Genomic DNA, 13,910 nt, shown 5'->3' on the forward strand with positions numbered 1-13,910 from the left:
ACTCCTGTACATAGTCAGAGCTAGCTGGGTGGCTACCAGGCTGGTCAAAGTGCTTCTAAATAATAATGAAAGGCCAGGCCACATACAATTAGAATGCATTATTAAAAATACTATTAAATAATACAGCCTAGACCAAATCACTTAAAGAGAAATCTCTAATGAAGAGTTTGCCTCTTTCCTCAATGACCAAAGCTGAATGGACAGTGAGCCAGACAGTAAGAAAGGTAGAAGACTGTTAAAACTGCTGGACCTCAGGGAGCCAAAGACCCATGAAAAGGCCTGGGAGCTAAACCCAGCAGCTGAGGCTAGTTGACGCCAAATGTTCCCAGCTCTAGCTAAGCTGATAAAAACATCAAAGTGTGGGCAGGAAGCCACACACAGTAGTTCTTGCCTGCAAAGGCAAAGAGAATAATTTAGGACATAAATTACCCTGAATTCAGTAGAAAAGTCTTAAGAATCCTTTAATCAAGCTGAAGAAGATAAAACCCTTTAATCAATAAGTACCATCCTCCAGGGATAGTCAGGTTCCAGTGGTTCACTAGTAAGGTTGGTTGAATCTCTAGATGAGACCAATGCCAGGGACTGTGACCAGCCAAAGTGTAAAAGGCATTAAGACCCAGGTTCCTGGAACATATGCTGCTTTTGCCTTTCCTAGTGCTTTAGGGGACTGATGTTTATCACAAAAAAAGAGAATATGATCCACCTACTCCATAACAGTACTAAAGAGAGAAACATCATATTCTTATAAAAATGGAAAAAATACTTTTATTGACCATATTAAACTCTGTTTTATAAAAAGTCTGCACATGCAATTTATTCTTTAGTAAATAAGATGGGCAAGAAAAGAAATATCATAAGATTCATTTAAAAATGTATTCATTGCTGTGCAGGGGGCCAAGATGGTGGCTTAGTGAGGTACAGGATACAGTGTGTTCTCCAGAGCAGCTAGTTCCTGGCTATGTAGCAGGAACAGTACAGAACAATTGCTGGGGCCATGTCAGTGACTGGACACACAGTGTACCCCACTCTGGACAAGCTGGACTGGCTGTGAACCCACTCAGAACCATGAGTTCCCCAAGTCACCATGGCCAGTGCCCCTCCCCCAAAGGCTGCTTCCCAGAGGGGACAGGAAAGAGACTTTACTAGCAGCAGGGCCTGAACGCAACCAAGCTTCAATTATGGAATTAATTAACAAATTCTGACTACTAAAAATAGGCCACAACTACAGTTGAACCATGAGTAAAAGCTGAGTTTGCTGTTTTTTGCCCCAGTGTAGAAGGGGCAAGGCTGATGAAAAAAGAAAAAAGAAAACAAACAAACAAAAAACAGTTTTTTTTGGATCAGATAGCATATAATACTTTAAAGGGTCTGGGCCCTGAAGGAAAGAAGGGGACCTGGAGATACACAAAGCAACATACCAACTTAAGCTCTTGATTGGAAAACCTGAGGAATGGGGATCCTGCTCTGAAACGGATTTTTCTTTTTCTTTTTTGTCGCTGTGTTTCTACGGATCTTTGGATATAGCTGTAAGGCTTCTCTGGCTCCAACTGTCCCAGGCACAGGCAGAATTAAGCCTGTTTGAGTGTTTGTCTGGAGCTTCTGCCTTCCCAAGGAGGGGGCGGGAGGCCCAGCTCAGGTGGAATCCCTCCCTCAAGGAATTGAGATCCCAGAGTCTGGGAAAGTGAAGCTATTACAGCCAGCCTACAACCTCTCCTCTGTTTCAACCACGTCCCTAGCAGAGAGAGTCTGCTGATGTTAAAGGTACTACATCACCTTATGCTGGTGGGACCCACAAGCAGAAAAGCACCACATACCAGGCAGGATAGGAAAACACCGAGTCCAGAGGCATCACAGGAAAGTCTTTCAATCTTCTGGGTCTCACCTTCAGGGAAAACTGACGCAGGTGACTCTTTCCTCCTGACAGGAGGTCAGTTTGGTCTGGGAAAATCTGGCTGGGGTCTATAATACCTAAGAAGATCCTTGTAAGTAGGGGGAAAAAATGGCACCATATAGGAAGGGCAAGAAACAAGAAAACAAAAAGTGAAAAATTCTGATCTGTTAAAAAAAAAATTACTAGAGATCTAGAATAAGCTGAACTGAATGTCAAAGAACAGACAGACAACAGTCATCCAGCAAGAAAATCCTAGGCAAAAAAGGTGAAAACAATCTCCAGAATAAGCTAATTAAGGTAATTAAATGCCTAGATGTCAGCAAAAAATAACATATTATACTAAGAAAATTGAAGATATGGCCCAGTCAAAGGAAAAAACCAACAATGCAAATGAGATACAGGAGTTGAAACAATTAATTCACAATGTTCAAAGAGACATGCAAAACCTCATCAAAAATCAAATCAATGAATTGAGGGAGGATATAAAAAAGGCAAGGAATGAGGGAGGATATAAAAAAGGCAAGGAATAAACAAAAATGAAGAAATCAAAAGTCTGAAAAAACAAATAACATGAAAGGCACAGTAGAAGAGATGAAAAAAAAAGAACAATGGAAACCTACAATGTTAGATTTCAAGAGGCAGAAGATAGGATTAATGAACTGGAGGATGGGACATATGAAATCTGACTATCAAAAGAAAATATAAGGAAAAGAATGGGAAAAAATGAACAGGGACTCAAGGAATTGAATGACACCATGAAGTACACAAACATATGTGTTGTGGGTGCCCCAGAAGGAGACGAGAAGGGAAAAGGAGGAGAAAAACTAATGGAGAAAATTATCACTGAAAATTTCCCAACTCTTATGAAAGACTTAAAATTACAGATCCAAGAACTGCAACGTACCCTAAACAGAACAGATCCAAACAGACGTACTCCAAGACACTTACTAATCAGAATGTCAGATGTCAAAGAAAAAGAGAGAATCTTGAAGCAGCAAGAGAAAAGCAATCCATCACATACAAGGGAAACCCAATAAGTCTATGTGTAGATTTCTCAGCAGAAACGATGGAGGTGTGAAGACAGTGGGATGATATATTTAAATTACTAAGAGAAAAACTGCCAACCAAGAATTCTATATCCAGCAAAATTGTCCTTCAAAAATCAAGGGGATTTTAAAACATTTTCAGACAAAAAATCACTGAGAAAATCTGTGGCCAAGAGAACAGCTCTGTAAGAAATACTAAAGGGAACACTAGAGACATACATGAAAAAACAGGAGAGACAGGTGTGGAGAAGAGTGTAGTAATGAAGACTATCAGTAAAGGTAAAAAGAAGGAAATTAAATATGACATATAAAATCCAAAACGCAAAATGGTAGAAGTAAGTACTGCTCATACAGTAATAACACTAAAAGTTAATGGATTAAACTCCCCATCAAAAGACAGAGACTGGCAGAATGGATTAAAAAACAGGACCCATCCATATACTATCTAAAGGAAATGCACCTTAAAACCAAGGATAAACATAGGGTGAAAGTGAAAGGTTGGGAAAAGATATTCCATGCAAATAACAATCAGAAAAGATCAGGAGTAGCTATATTAATATCCAACAAATTAAACTTCAAATGTAACACAGTTAAAAGAGACAAAGAAGGACACTATGCATTAATAAGAGGAATAATTCACCAAGAAGATATGACAATCATAAATATATATGCACCAAACCAGAATGCTTGGAAAAACATGAGGTAAACACTGAAAACACAGAAAAGAGAAATAGATGCATCTACCATAATTAGTTAGAGACAGCAATTCCCCACTCTCATCAATGGACAGAACATCTAGACAGAGGATCAATAAAGAAACAGAGAATTTGAATAATACAATAAGTGAGCTAGACTAAACGGACATTTATAAAACATTACACCCCACAACAGCAGGATACAGCTTTTTCTCAAGTGCTCATGGATTATTCTCAAGGATAGACCATATGCTGGGTCACAAAGTAGGTCTCAATAAATTTAAAAAGATTGAATCATACAACACTTTTTCAGATCATAAGGAATGAAGTTGGAAATCAATAATAGGCAGATAGCCAGAAAATTCACAAACATATGGAGGGTCAACAACACACTCTTAAACAATCAGGGGGTCAAGGAAGAAATTACAAGAGAAATCAATAAATATCTCGAGGCAAATGAAAATGAAAACATGACATATCAAAATGTATGGGATGCAGCAAAGGCAGTGCTAAGAGGGAAATTTATTGAAAATATATCAAAAAAGTAAAAACGGCAAAAATTGAGGAATTAACTGTCCACTTGGAAGAACTAGAGAAGGAACAGCAAACTAACCCCAAGCAAGGAAAAGGAAAGAAATATTGAAGATTAGAGCAGAAATAAATGAAATTGAGAATGTGAAAACAATCAAGAAAATCAACAAAACCAGAAGTTGGTTCTATGAGAAAATTAATAACAAAACCAGAAGTTCTATGATAGACCCTTAGTGGGGGTCCATCAAAAAGAAGAAGACAGGATGCAAATAAATAAAATCAGAAATGGAAGAGGAGCCATAACCACTGACCCCGCAGAAATAAATGAGGTAATGAGAGGATACTATGAACAACTTTATGCTAATAAACTCAACAATGTAGATGGACAAATTTCTAGAAAGGCATGAACAACCAACTTTGACTCAAGAAGAAATAGATGACCTCAACAAACCAATCACAAGCAAAGAAATTGAATCAGTCATTAAGAAGCTCCCCAAAAAGAAAAATCCAGGATAAAATGGCTTCACATGTGAATTCTACCAAACATTCCAGAAAGAATTAGTACCAATCCTGCTCAAACTCTTCAAAAAAATTAAAGAGGAGGGAAAGCTACCTAACTCATTCTATGAAGCCAACACCACCCTCATAACAAAGTCAGACAAAGATATTACAAAAAAAAGAAAACTACAGACCAATTTCTCTAATGAATATAGATGCAAAACTCCTCAACAAAATTCTAGCAAATAGAATCCAGCAACAAATTAAAAGAATTATACACCATGACCAAGTAGGATTCATCCCAGGTATGCAAGGATGGTTCAACATAAGAAAATCAATTAATGTAATACACTATATCAACAAATCAAAGCAGAAAAATCACATGATCATCTTGATTGATGCAGAAAAGGCATTTGACAAAATTCAACATCATTACTTGTTGAAAACACTTCAAAGGATAGGAATAGAAGGGAACTTCCTTAACATGATAAAGGGAATATATGAAAATTCCACAGCTAACATCATCCTCAATGGGGAAAAACTGAGAACTGTCCACCTAAGATCAGGAACAAGACAAGGATGTCCACTATCACCACTGTTATTCAACATTGTGTTGGAAGTTCTAGCCAGAGCAATTAGACAAGAAAAAGAAATACAAGGCATCAAAATTGGAAAGGAAGAAGTAAAACTCTCATTGTTTGCAGATTGCATGATACTATATGTCAAAAACCCTGAAAATTCCACAGCAAAACTACTAGAGCTAATAAATGAGTACAGCAAAGTGGCAGGTTACAAGATTAACACTCAAAAATCTGTAGTGTTTGTATACACTAGTAATGAACAATCTGAGGGGGAATCAACAAAAAAATTCCATTTCAATTGCAACCAAAAGAATAAAATATTTAGGAATAAATTTAACTAAAGAGACAAAAGACCTATACAAAGAAAACTATAAGAAATTGCTAAAAGAAATCACAGACCTAAATAAATGGAAGGGCATACCACTTTCATGGATTGGAAGACTAAATAGAGTTAAGATGTCAATTCTACCTAAATTGATTCACAGATCCAATGCAATACCAATTAAAATCCCCAAAACTTACTTTTCAGAAATAGAAAAAACAATAACCAAATTTATCTGGAAAGACAGGGTGCCCCTATTAGCTAAAAATATCCTGAGAAAGAAAAATGAAGTTGGAGGTCTCATGCTACCTGACTTAAAGGAGTACTATGAAGCTACAGTGGTCAAAGCAGCATGGCACTGGCATAAAGATAGATATACTGATCAAGGGAATCGAATAAGAGTATTCAGATATAGATCCTCTCATCTATGGACAATTGATCTTTGATAAGGCAGTCAAGCCAACTCACCTGGGACAGAACAGTCTCTTCAACAAATGGTGCCTAGAGGACTGGATACCCACATGCAAAAGAATGAAAGAGGACCCATATCTCACACGCTATACAAACATTAACTCAAAATGGATCAAAGAGACCTAAACATTAGATCTAAGACCATAAAACTTTTAGAAGAAATCATAGTGAAATATATTATAACTCCTATAATAGGAAGCGGTTTCCTAGACCTTACACCCAAAGCACGAGCATTGAAGAAAGAAAGAAATGGGAACTCCTCAAAATTAAGCACTTTTGTGCATCAAAGAACTTCATCAAGAAAGTAAAAACCTTACACAATGGGAGACAATATTTGGAAAAGAAATATCAGATAAAGTTCTAGTATCCAGAATATATAAAGAGATTGTTCAACTCAACAACAAAAAGACAGGCAACCCAATTATAAAATGGGCAAAAGACATGAACAGACACTTCTCAGAAGAGGAAATACAAATGGCCAAAAGGTACACGAAAAGATGCTCAACTTTCTTGGCTATTAGGGAAATCCAAATCAAAACCACCATAAGATATCATCTCACACCCACCAGAATGGCCATTATCAACAAAACAGAAAATGACAAGTGCTGGAGAGGATGTGGAGAAAGAGGCACACTTATCCACTGTTGGTGGGAATGTCAAATGGTGCAACCACTGTGCAAGGCAGTTTGGTAGTACCTCAGGAAGCTAAGTATTGAATTGCCAAATGACCCAGCAATACCACCGCTAGGTATCTATTCAGAGGACATGAGGGCAAAAACACAAATGGACATTTGCACACCAATGTTTATAGCAGCATTATTTACAATTGCCAAGAGATGGAAACAGCCCAAATGTCCATCAATAGATGAGGGGCTAAACAAGCTGTGGTATATACATACAATGGAATATCATGTAGCTGTAAGACAGAATAAAGTTATGAAGTATGTAACAACATGGATGGACCTTAAGGACATTATGCTGAGTGTGATTAGCCAGAAACTAAAGGACAAATACTGTACGGTCTCACTGATATGAACTGACATTAGGGAATGAGCTTGGAGAATTTCAGTTGGGAACAGAGACCATCAGGAGACAGATAGAGTAGATATTGGGTAATTGAAGCTGAAGAGATATTGATAATGCAACAGGATTGATTGTAAAACTGCAGAAATGGATAGCACAATACTACCTTACTGTTAAACAACAATGCTAGAACGCTGAATGTGAGAATGATAGAGGGAGGAAGGCTGGGGCACAAGTGAAATCAGAAGGAAAGACAGACAATAAAGACTGACATGGTATAATCTAGGAATGCCTAGAGTGTATAATGATAGTGACTAAATGTACAAATTTAAAAATGTTTTTGCATGAGGAAGAACAAAGGAATGTCAATATTGCAGAGTGTTGAAAATAGATGGTAATTCATATTTTAAAACTTATGTGTGAGACTAAAGCAAAAAATGTTTATTTGGTACAAAATTTATATTTTGACTAGGGCATTTCCTAATATAACTTATGTAGACAGCTTAACTGAACACCATAAGTACATGGAACCTTGAGTAGGGCATAAGATTTTGTAGGTTTGTCCAGAGTGATGCCCTGGTAAATCCCAGAGTGTTTTGAACAGTGAATAAAAACAGTATTTGCAAAGTCCCCTTGGGGAAATGGTGAGAAAGGGGGAAAATTCAACTTCTCCAAGTGGAGAATTCCTGATATTCTCACAAGCAGTGGGACAACCAAAGCAATAGGCTGAGCCCTCAATCTTGGGGTTTGTTCTTAGGAAACTTAACCCTGCAAAGGATAGGTTAAGCGTACTTAAAATTAGGCCTAAGATTCACCCCCAATAGAACCTCTTTTGTTGCTCAGATGTGGCCTCTCTCAGCCAATACAACAAGCAAACTCACTGCCCTCTCATTCTCTACATGGGACATGACTCCCAGGGGTGTGGACCTTCCTGGCATTATGGGACAGAAATCTTAGAATGAGCTGGGACTCAGCATCAAGAGATTGAGAAAACCTTCCTGACCAAAAGGGGGAAGACTGAAATGAGACAAAATAAAGTGTCAGTGGCTGAGAGATTACAAACACAGTCGAGAGGTTATCCTGGAGGTTATTCTTATGCATTACACAGATATCACCTTTTTAGTTAACGTGTATGGAGAGGCTGAAGGGAACTGCCTAAAACTGTGAGCTGTGTTCCAGTAGCCATGTTTCTTGAAGAAGATTGTATAATGATATAGCTTTTGCATTTTGACAGTGTGATTGTGAAAACCTTGTGTCTGATGCTCCTTTTATCTAGCTTATCGACTGATGAGTAAAACGTATGGACTTAAAATAAGTAAATAATAGGGGGAACAAATGTTAAAATAAATTTAGTAGATTGAAATGCTGGTGATCAGTGAAGGGTAGGAGAAGGGAGTATGGTAAGTACAAATTTTTTCTTTTTCCTTTTTATTTCTTTTTCTGGATTGATGCAAATGTTCTGAGAGGTGATTGTGGTGATGAATATACAACTATGTGATGATACTGTGAGTTATTGTTTATATACCAAGAATTTAATGATCATATGGTAAGAATGTTCGTATTTGCATGTTGTTATGTTTAAAAAAAACGTATTCATCAGTAAGAGTGATAATCTCTGGGGAGAAGTACTGGTGGAGTAGAGGGTGGGGCTAGGACACAGGTGTAGGAGGGAGATTAATTTTTCATCTTGTATTCTTTTATATCAATTTACTAAATGTGCACACATTACCTATTCAAATATATATGATCTGATTAATTATTTTGATCATTTTGAGTAAATTAGAAAAAAAAATTTACAGTTTAATAGCACTATTGACTAGTGATAAACAAAATGTTCTAACCAAAAAAATCAAAGTTCAGCCATCCAATTAAAAACCAACCTTCTAAGCCAATTAAAAAAAAATTATGAGTATACATGAACATGGTAGGAATTAAGCAAAAGACTAAGTTTTTGGACTGGAATAATTGGTAGACTTTTTCTTTAGTATTCTTTGAATAATAATTATGATGAGGACAACAGAATAACAATAATAGTTAATACTCACTGAACATTTATTATGTGCCAGGCACTGTTTTAAATCCTGTTATATTATTTCTGAATGTTGCTATGTTGTTGGTCCAATAAGCATTTATAAAAAAAATACTCAACATCCTAGATGGAGAAAATCCTGGCGAAAAACTTGAATGCTGTCTAGAATATGGATGCACATATATTTATGTTTTTTCCATGCTATGAAAAAGCCAAGTCTTTATAGAAGTGACACAGGTGAGGCTCAACAACTAACTCTGTGTGATAGATGGTGTGGTAGTTTGAAGCTGTTATGTAGCCCAGAAAAGGCCATGTCCTTTCAATCTAGTCCTGCGAATGCAGAGCTACTATGGGTGGGACCTTTTGCATAGGTTATTTCAGTTGAGATGTGACCCCCTCCATTCAAGTGGGTTTTAATCCTTTTACTGGAGTTCTTCATAGGAGAACAAAGACACAAAGAGAAAGCCAAGAGAGCTCAGAGAAGTTGAGAGAAGAAGTCACTGAAGCCAGAAGCTGAAAGCAGCGAAACTTAGGGGAGAAGGACCAGGAGACAATAACCATGGACCTTACTATGCAACAGAGGCATCCCAAATGCCAGCAGCCTTTCTTGTTGAGAAGGTATTGTCTTGTTGATACCTTAATTTGGACAATTTCATGGCCTAAGAACTTAAATGTGTAAGCTAATAAATCCACATTGTAAAAGCCAACCCATTTCTGGTTTATTGCATTCTGGCAGCTTTAGCAAACCGAAACAGATGGATATATATCTAAAAACTTACCAGGGGTGTGTCTTTTCCTCCCACAATGCTGAGACCAAGACCTGAACGCCCCTTGGATATTTCTATAATCATTTCCTGGCCAGGTATAATGGGACATGTTGAAGGGTCCACAGACAGAGGAGCCTGGAAATCACCTAGAAAAGGATTGAACACAGAATGACTGACAAGCATGCATGCTGAGGAGATGCAGCTCAGCTTCTATACTTGTTTCTCAGGGAATGCAGGGTGTGCAGATGTTATCATTTCTCTCTTTTCCTATAAGTACATACAGGGAAAAGGTGGACCATTACTGCCCAGCTACCCAGGGATGAAATATAACATTTCATGAAACTTTTGAGCGTAAAACAATACTCTGCCCCCACCCTAAACTATCCATCTTGGACTTCTATAAATTTAAGTTAAACTTGGAACTTTTAAAATCTCAAAATGAAAACTGGCTGGAAAACTTTAACTTAATTACATTATTAGGTACATATGAGGTATACATTATAATAAGAATAATGGCAGATAAGACAGAGAAGATTCTGAATTATAGAATACAAATGAAGAAATAATGTTTGAATACTTTCAAACAGAGTATATCATATGAATTAAGATGGACAAAGCATTTAATCAATAAATTAAGATATGCCTAAAATAACAATTGTCTAAAACTCATTCCCAAATGTTATTATATAGAGAGTAACAATTAATTTACTATTTACAAATAATGTTTATAATTACTGGGTCCATAAGCAAAAAGCTTGTTAAAAGAATTATTACTGTTTTATAAAGGTTTTTTTATTTTCAGTAATTGTTTTAGATTGAGGTTTTAAAAAAAAATTAGAGAAGAAAATATTAAGAGACAGGAAAGATATTTAATAATATCTGTTTATCCAGAATAAAGTCCACATATGTGCATTTTCCAGATCATTCAAAAGCTGAAATATTAAACATTTAGTTTCAAGGAAATCATATAAAAAGTATGTCTTCCAGAGCATGTCATCTTTTCTTAATAACTTTGATCATCACAAAGATTTATTCTTATATTGCAATATAATTTAATAAAGGGCTGATATTGGGAGGCCCCACCTGCTGGGCAGCTGCAGCTAATGCAGAGGGTCCAAGAAAAACCCACCATGCTTAACAACCATATGAAAAAAGGCATCTGCAGAGTGCAGCCCAAAGGCCAGGAAGGGCTTCTACATTTTTAAAAGGTTGAAAAAAAAATCAAAAGAATGATATTCCATGACACATGAAAATTATTTGAAATCCAAACCTCAGTGTCCATAAATAAACTTATATTGGAGCACAGCTAGACTCATTTGCTTACATCTAGTCTCCAGCTGATCTCATACAACATCGACAGAGTTGAGTGGCTGTGACAGGGATCGTACGGTATGCAAGCCTAAAATAATTACTATTTGTTTCTAAATAAAAAAAAAAAAATTGCCAAATCCTGGTGTAAAAGAAAAGGAAACAGTTTCCAGGTTACCCTGCAAGGGGATTGCTCTAACAACTGTTATCATGGGCTTTGTGACACAAGGCACAAGTTTTGGTGCAGATATGGATTTGAGTCCCCACTTGGGAAATTAAAAGGTGGGTGAAACTGGGGCCGGCTCCTCTTTAGAAAAAAGCACGTAACCACTATCCAATAGGCTGCTGGAGGAATTAAAGGAACAGTGTGTGGGGGGTGCCCAGCCCAGGGCTGGCATATTGTAGGCACTCACGGTTTTGTTGTTCCTGACCACATGACATTTATTAAGCTAATGGCTTCCTCACTAAGAGCAGAAAATTTAGTAATATAACCTGAGTGACAATGAGAAGAGCCCTATTAAAAGTAGAGTATTAAATTGAGTATGTGATTTGTCTCCAGATCTTTTTGCAGTATATGTGTTTTGCACATTTCCTATTAACTTATAAGAAAAACAACGCCCAACAGTGGCACAATTTCATGGATGCTTTAAAAGCTTTATACTTCTTTTGTAAATGAGAGTAATATAGTCTCTTTAGTGACAGGAGAGAGAACACAGTAAACTGGATGGCATTTCTTTCCCTCCTTTACTTTTCCCTCACCCTAGTCATTCGTGGGTCAATCTTTGTATTTGTTTGTCTCATAGAATTCAACCCAATGCCTTGCTCATACTTGCTCTCAATAAAAGTTTGGTAAATGGATGGCAACAACTATAGTTCCCAGAGATTAAATTGTACAATGACTAATTTCTGTTATCCAGGTATAAATGTGTGAGATATACAATCAAAACTAAATTGGTCGTCAACAGGGGTCAGCAACCTTTTTTCGTACAAGGCCAGGTAATAAGAATTTTATGCTTTATAGCCCATACAGTCTATGCTGCAACTATTCGACTATAATCAGTCATGGGCAATATGCAAATGAAGGAGTGTTTCAATAAAAACTGTATTTATGGACACTGAAATATGAATTTTATATAATTTTTATACAAAAACAGGCGGCATGCCAGATTTGGCCCATGGCCATAGTTTGATGGCCTTATTCATAAAGTATTTCAGTAAAAATCTAGTGCTTTAAAATAATACCACCTTGCTAAACTTTTTTTTTTTTTTTTTTTTTTTTTTTTTTTTTTTTTAAAGGAAAGACAGAGAGAAGGAAGGAAGGATAGAAGGAAGGAAGGAAGGAAGAAAGGGAAACATTTTTAAACATTTTCTTGTTTTTTATTGTATTCTGTTTCTCCGTTTTTGTTACATGGGCTGGGGCCGGGAATCGAACCGAGGTCCTCCGGCATAGCAGGCAAGCACTTTGCCCGCTGAGCCACCGCGGCCCGCCCTTGCTAAACTTTTTATGAGTTAATACTTAAGAAGAAACTTATAAAAAGACAGATGTGATAAAAATTTCAGGCCTGCCAAATTAATACAAGGTTATGCTTTGTCAATGATGAGCATGGTGTTTTAGATAGCTCATTTTTTTAGTGACTTATATTGCATAAAAGCAAAGTGAAAATACCCATTATTTATTCTGACGTTTTATTTTCAAACCTGAGTCAGGATAATTCAAGCCAGGAATTGTAAAAGAAAATGTAATACCAATTTCTTTAAGCACTGAAAATTAACACTCTTCAAATAGCTTACAACCACATGTGTAAAATCTCAGTTCAATTAAGGGATATTACTCATAACTAATAAACACAATCTTCTTGAGATATTAGAATAGAAAATTTATAAGACATTCAAAGAACATCTACTGAGGGTCTACTCTATTCTAGTGGTTTTATATTCAATAACCAATAGGCAATGAGTATTATCCCAATGGCAGAGATGAGAAATACTGCATGGTGGTAAAATGACCTGCCCAAGTCCCAAAGCTAAAGAAGTGGAGCAGAACACAAAGCCAGACCTCTTGACTCCTGGTCTAGTGTTCTTTTCACTACATCATGATCCTTTCCCTCCGCCTCTAAGGTTTAATGCACCAATTCTGCTTGGAGAAAGAACCATACCATGGCCTGTAAAGTCTGCTTCTTTTGAATAGTATGATGTAGTTGGTGCTAAAGGTATTTCTTGTGAGCCGATGGAGACTTTCGTTGAATGTTTTTGCTGTTTCATCTGGCTGACAGCCTACACAAGGAAGGAAAATTAGATAAATGTCAAGAAGGAGTAAGAAAAGACTTTCAAACTGGTATACTGTTATCAAAACAATAACCAAAAGCGTACGCCAGTATTGCATTTTAAGAATACGGGGTAGAGGGTGGGGGAGGTGGTAGGAGGAAGTTAAGATGATTTCTGCCCCATTCCCCATGGTTGCCATGTACCTAAAAATTCTGTATATAAAAATGCTTCAATGAAAGATGGGTCAAGGAAGGAAGGAAGGAAGGAAAAAGCTGAAGATGCTCTATCGTTGTGGTTTACAATTTTGACTAATTCTGATGAGATCAACATGAAGTCCATGTATCTGTGCTGTGTCCAGTCCGGTGAAAAACAATCTACGCTGCAGATGTTCTGCGTACACAACACTGTCCATCTCTTTGGGACACATTCACATATCAAATATGCATTAGGTAGGTTAACAGAGCTGTTTGCAGGCAGGAAGGG

General features: G+C 36.9%; 1 protein-coding gene across 4 annotated transcripts in view; it reads right to left on the reverse strand.

Annotated features, from left to right (window-relative positions):
* The window catches only part of PATJ (PATJ crumbs cell polarity complex component), a 473,288-nt gene that overhangs the window by 62,646 nt on the left and 396,732 nt on the right, over positions 1–13,910 (reverse strand). For all 4 annotated transcript variants that reach the window (XM_077149461.1, XM_077149460.1, XM_077149463.1 and 1 more), the window contains 2 exons: positions 13,319–13,436; positions 9,867–10,000 (listed from right to left, as the gene is read on the reverse strand). In XM_077149461.1, coding sequence (XP_077005576.1) covers positions 9,867–10,000; positions 13,319–13,436 — 252 coding nt within the window. The remainder of the gene's footprint in view (positions 1–9,866; positions 10,001–13,318; positions 13,437–13,910) is intronic.

The sequence above is a fragment of the Tamandua tetradactyla genome, chromosome 2, assembly GCF_023851605.1.
Source record: "Tamandua tetradactyla isolate mTamTet1 chromosome 2, mTamTet1.pri, whole genome shotgun sequence".
NCBI classification, from domain to species: Eukaryota; Metazoa; Chordata; class Mammalia; order Pilosa; family Myrmecophagidae; genus Tamandua; species Tamandua tetradactyla.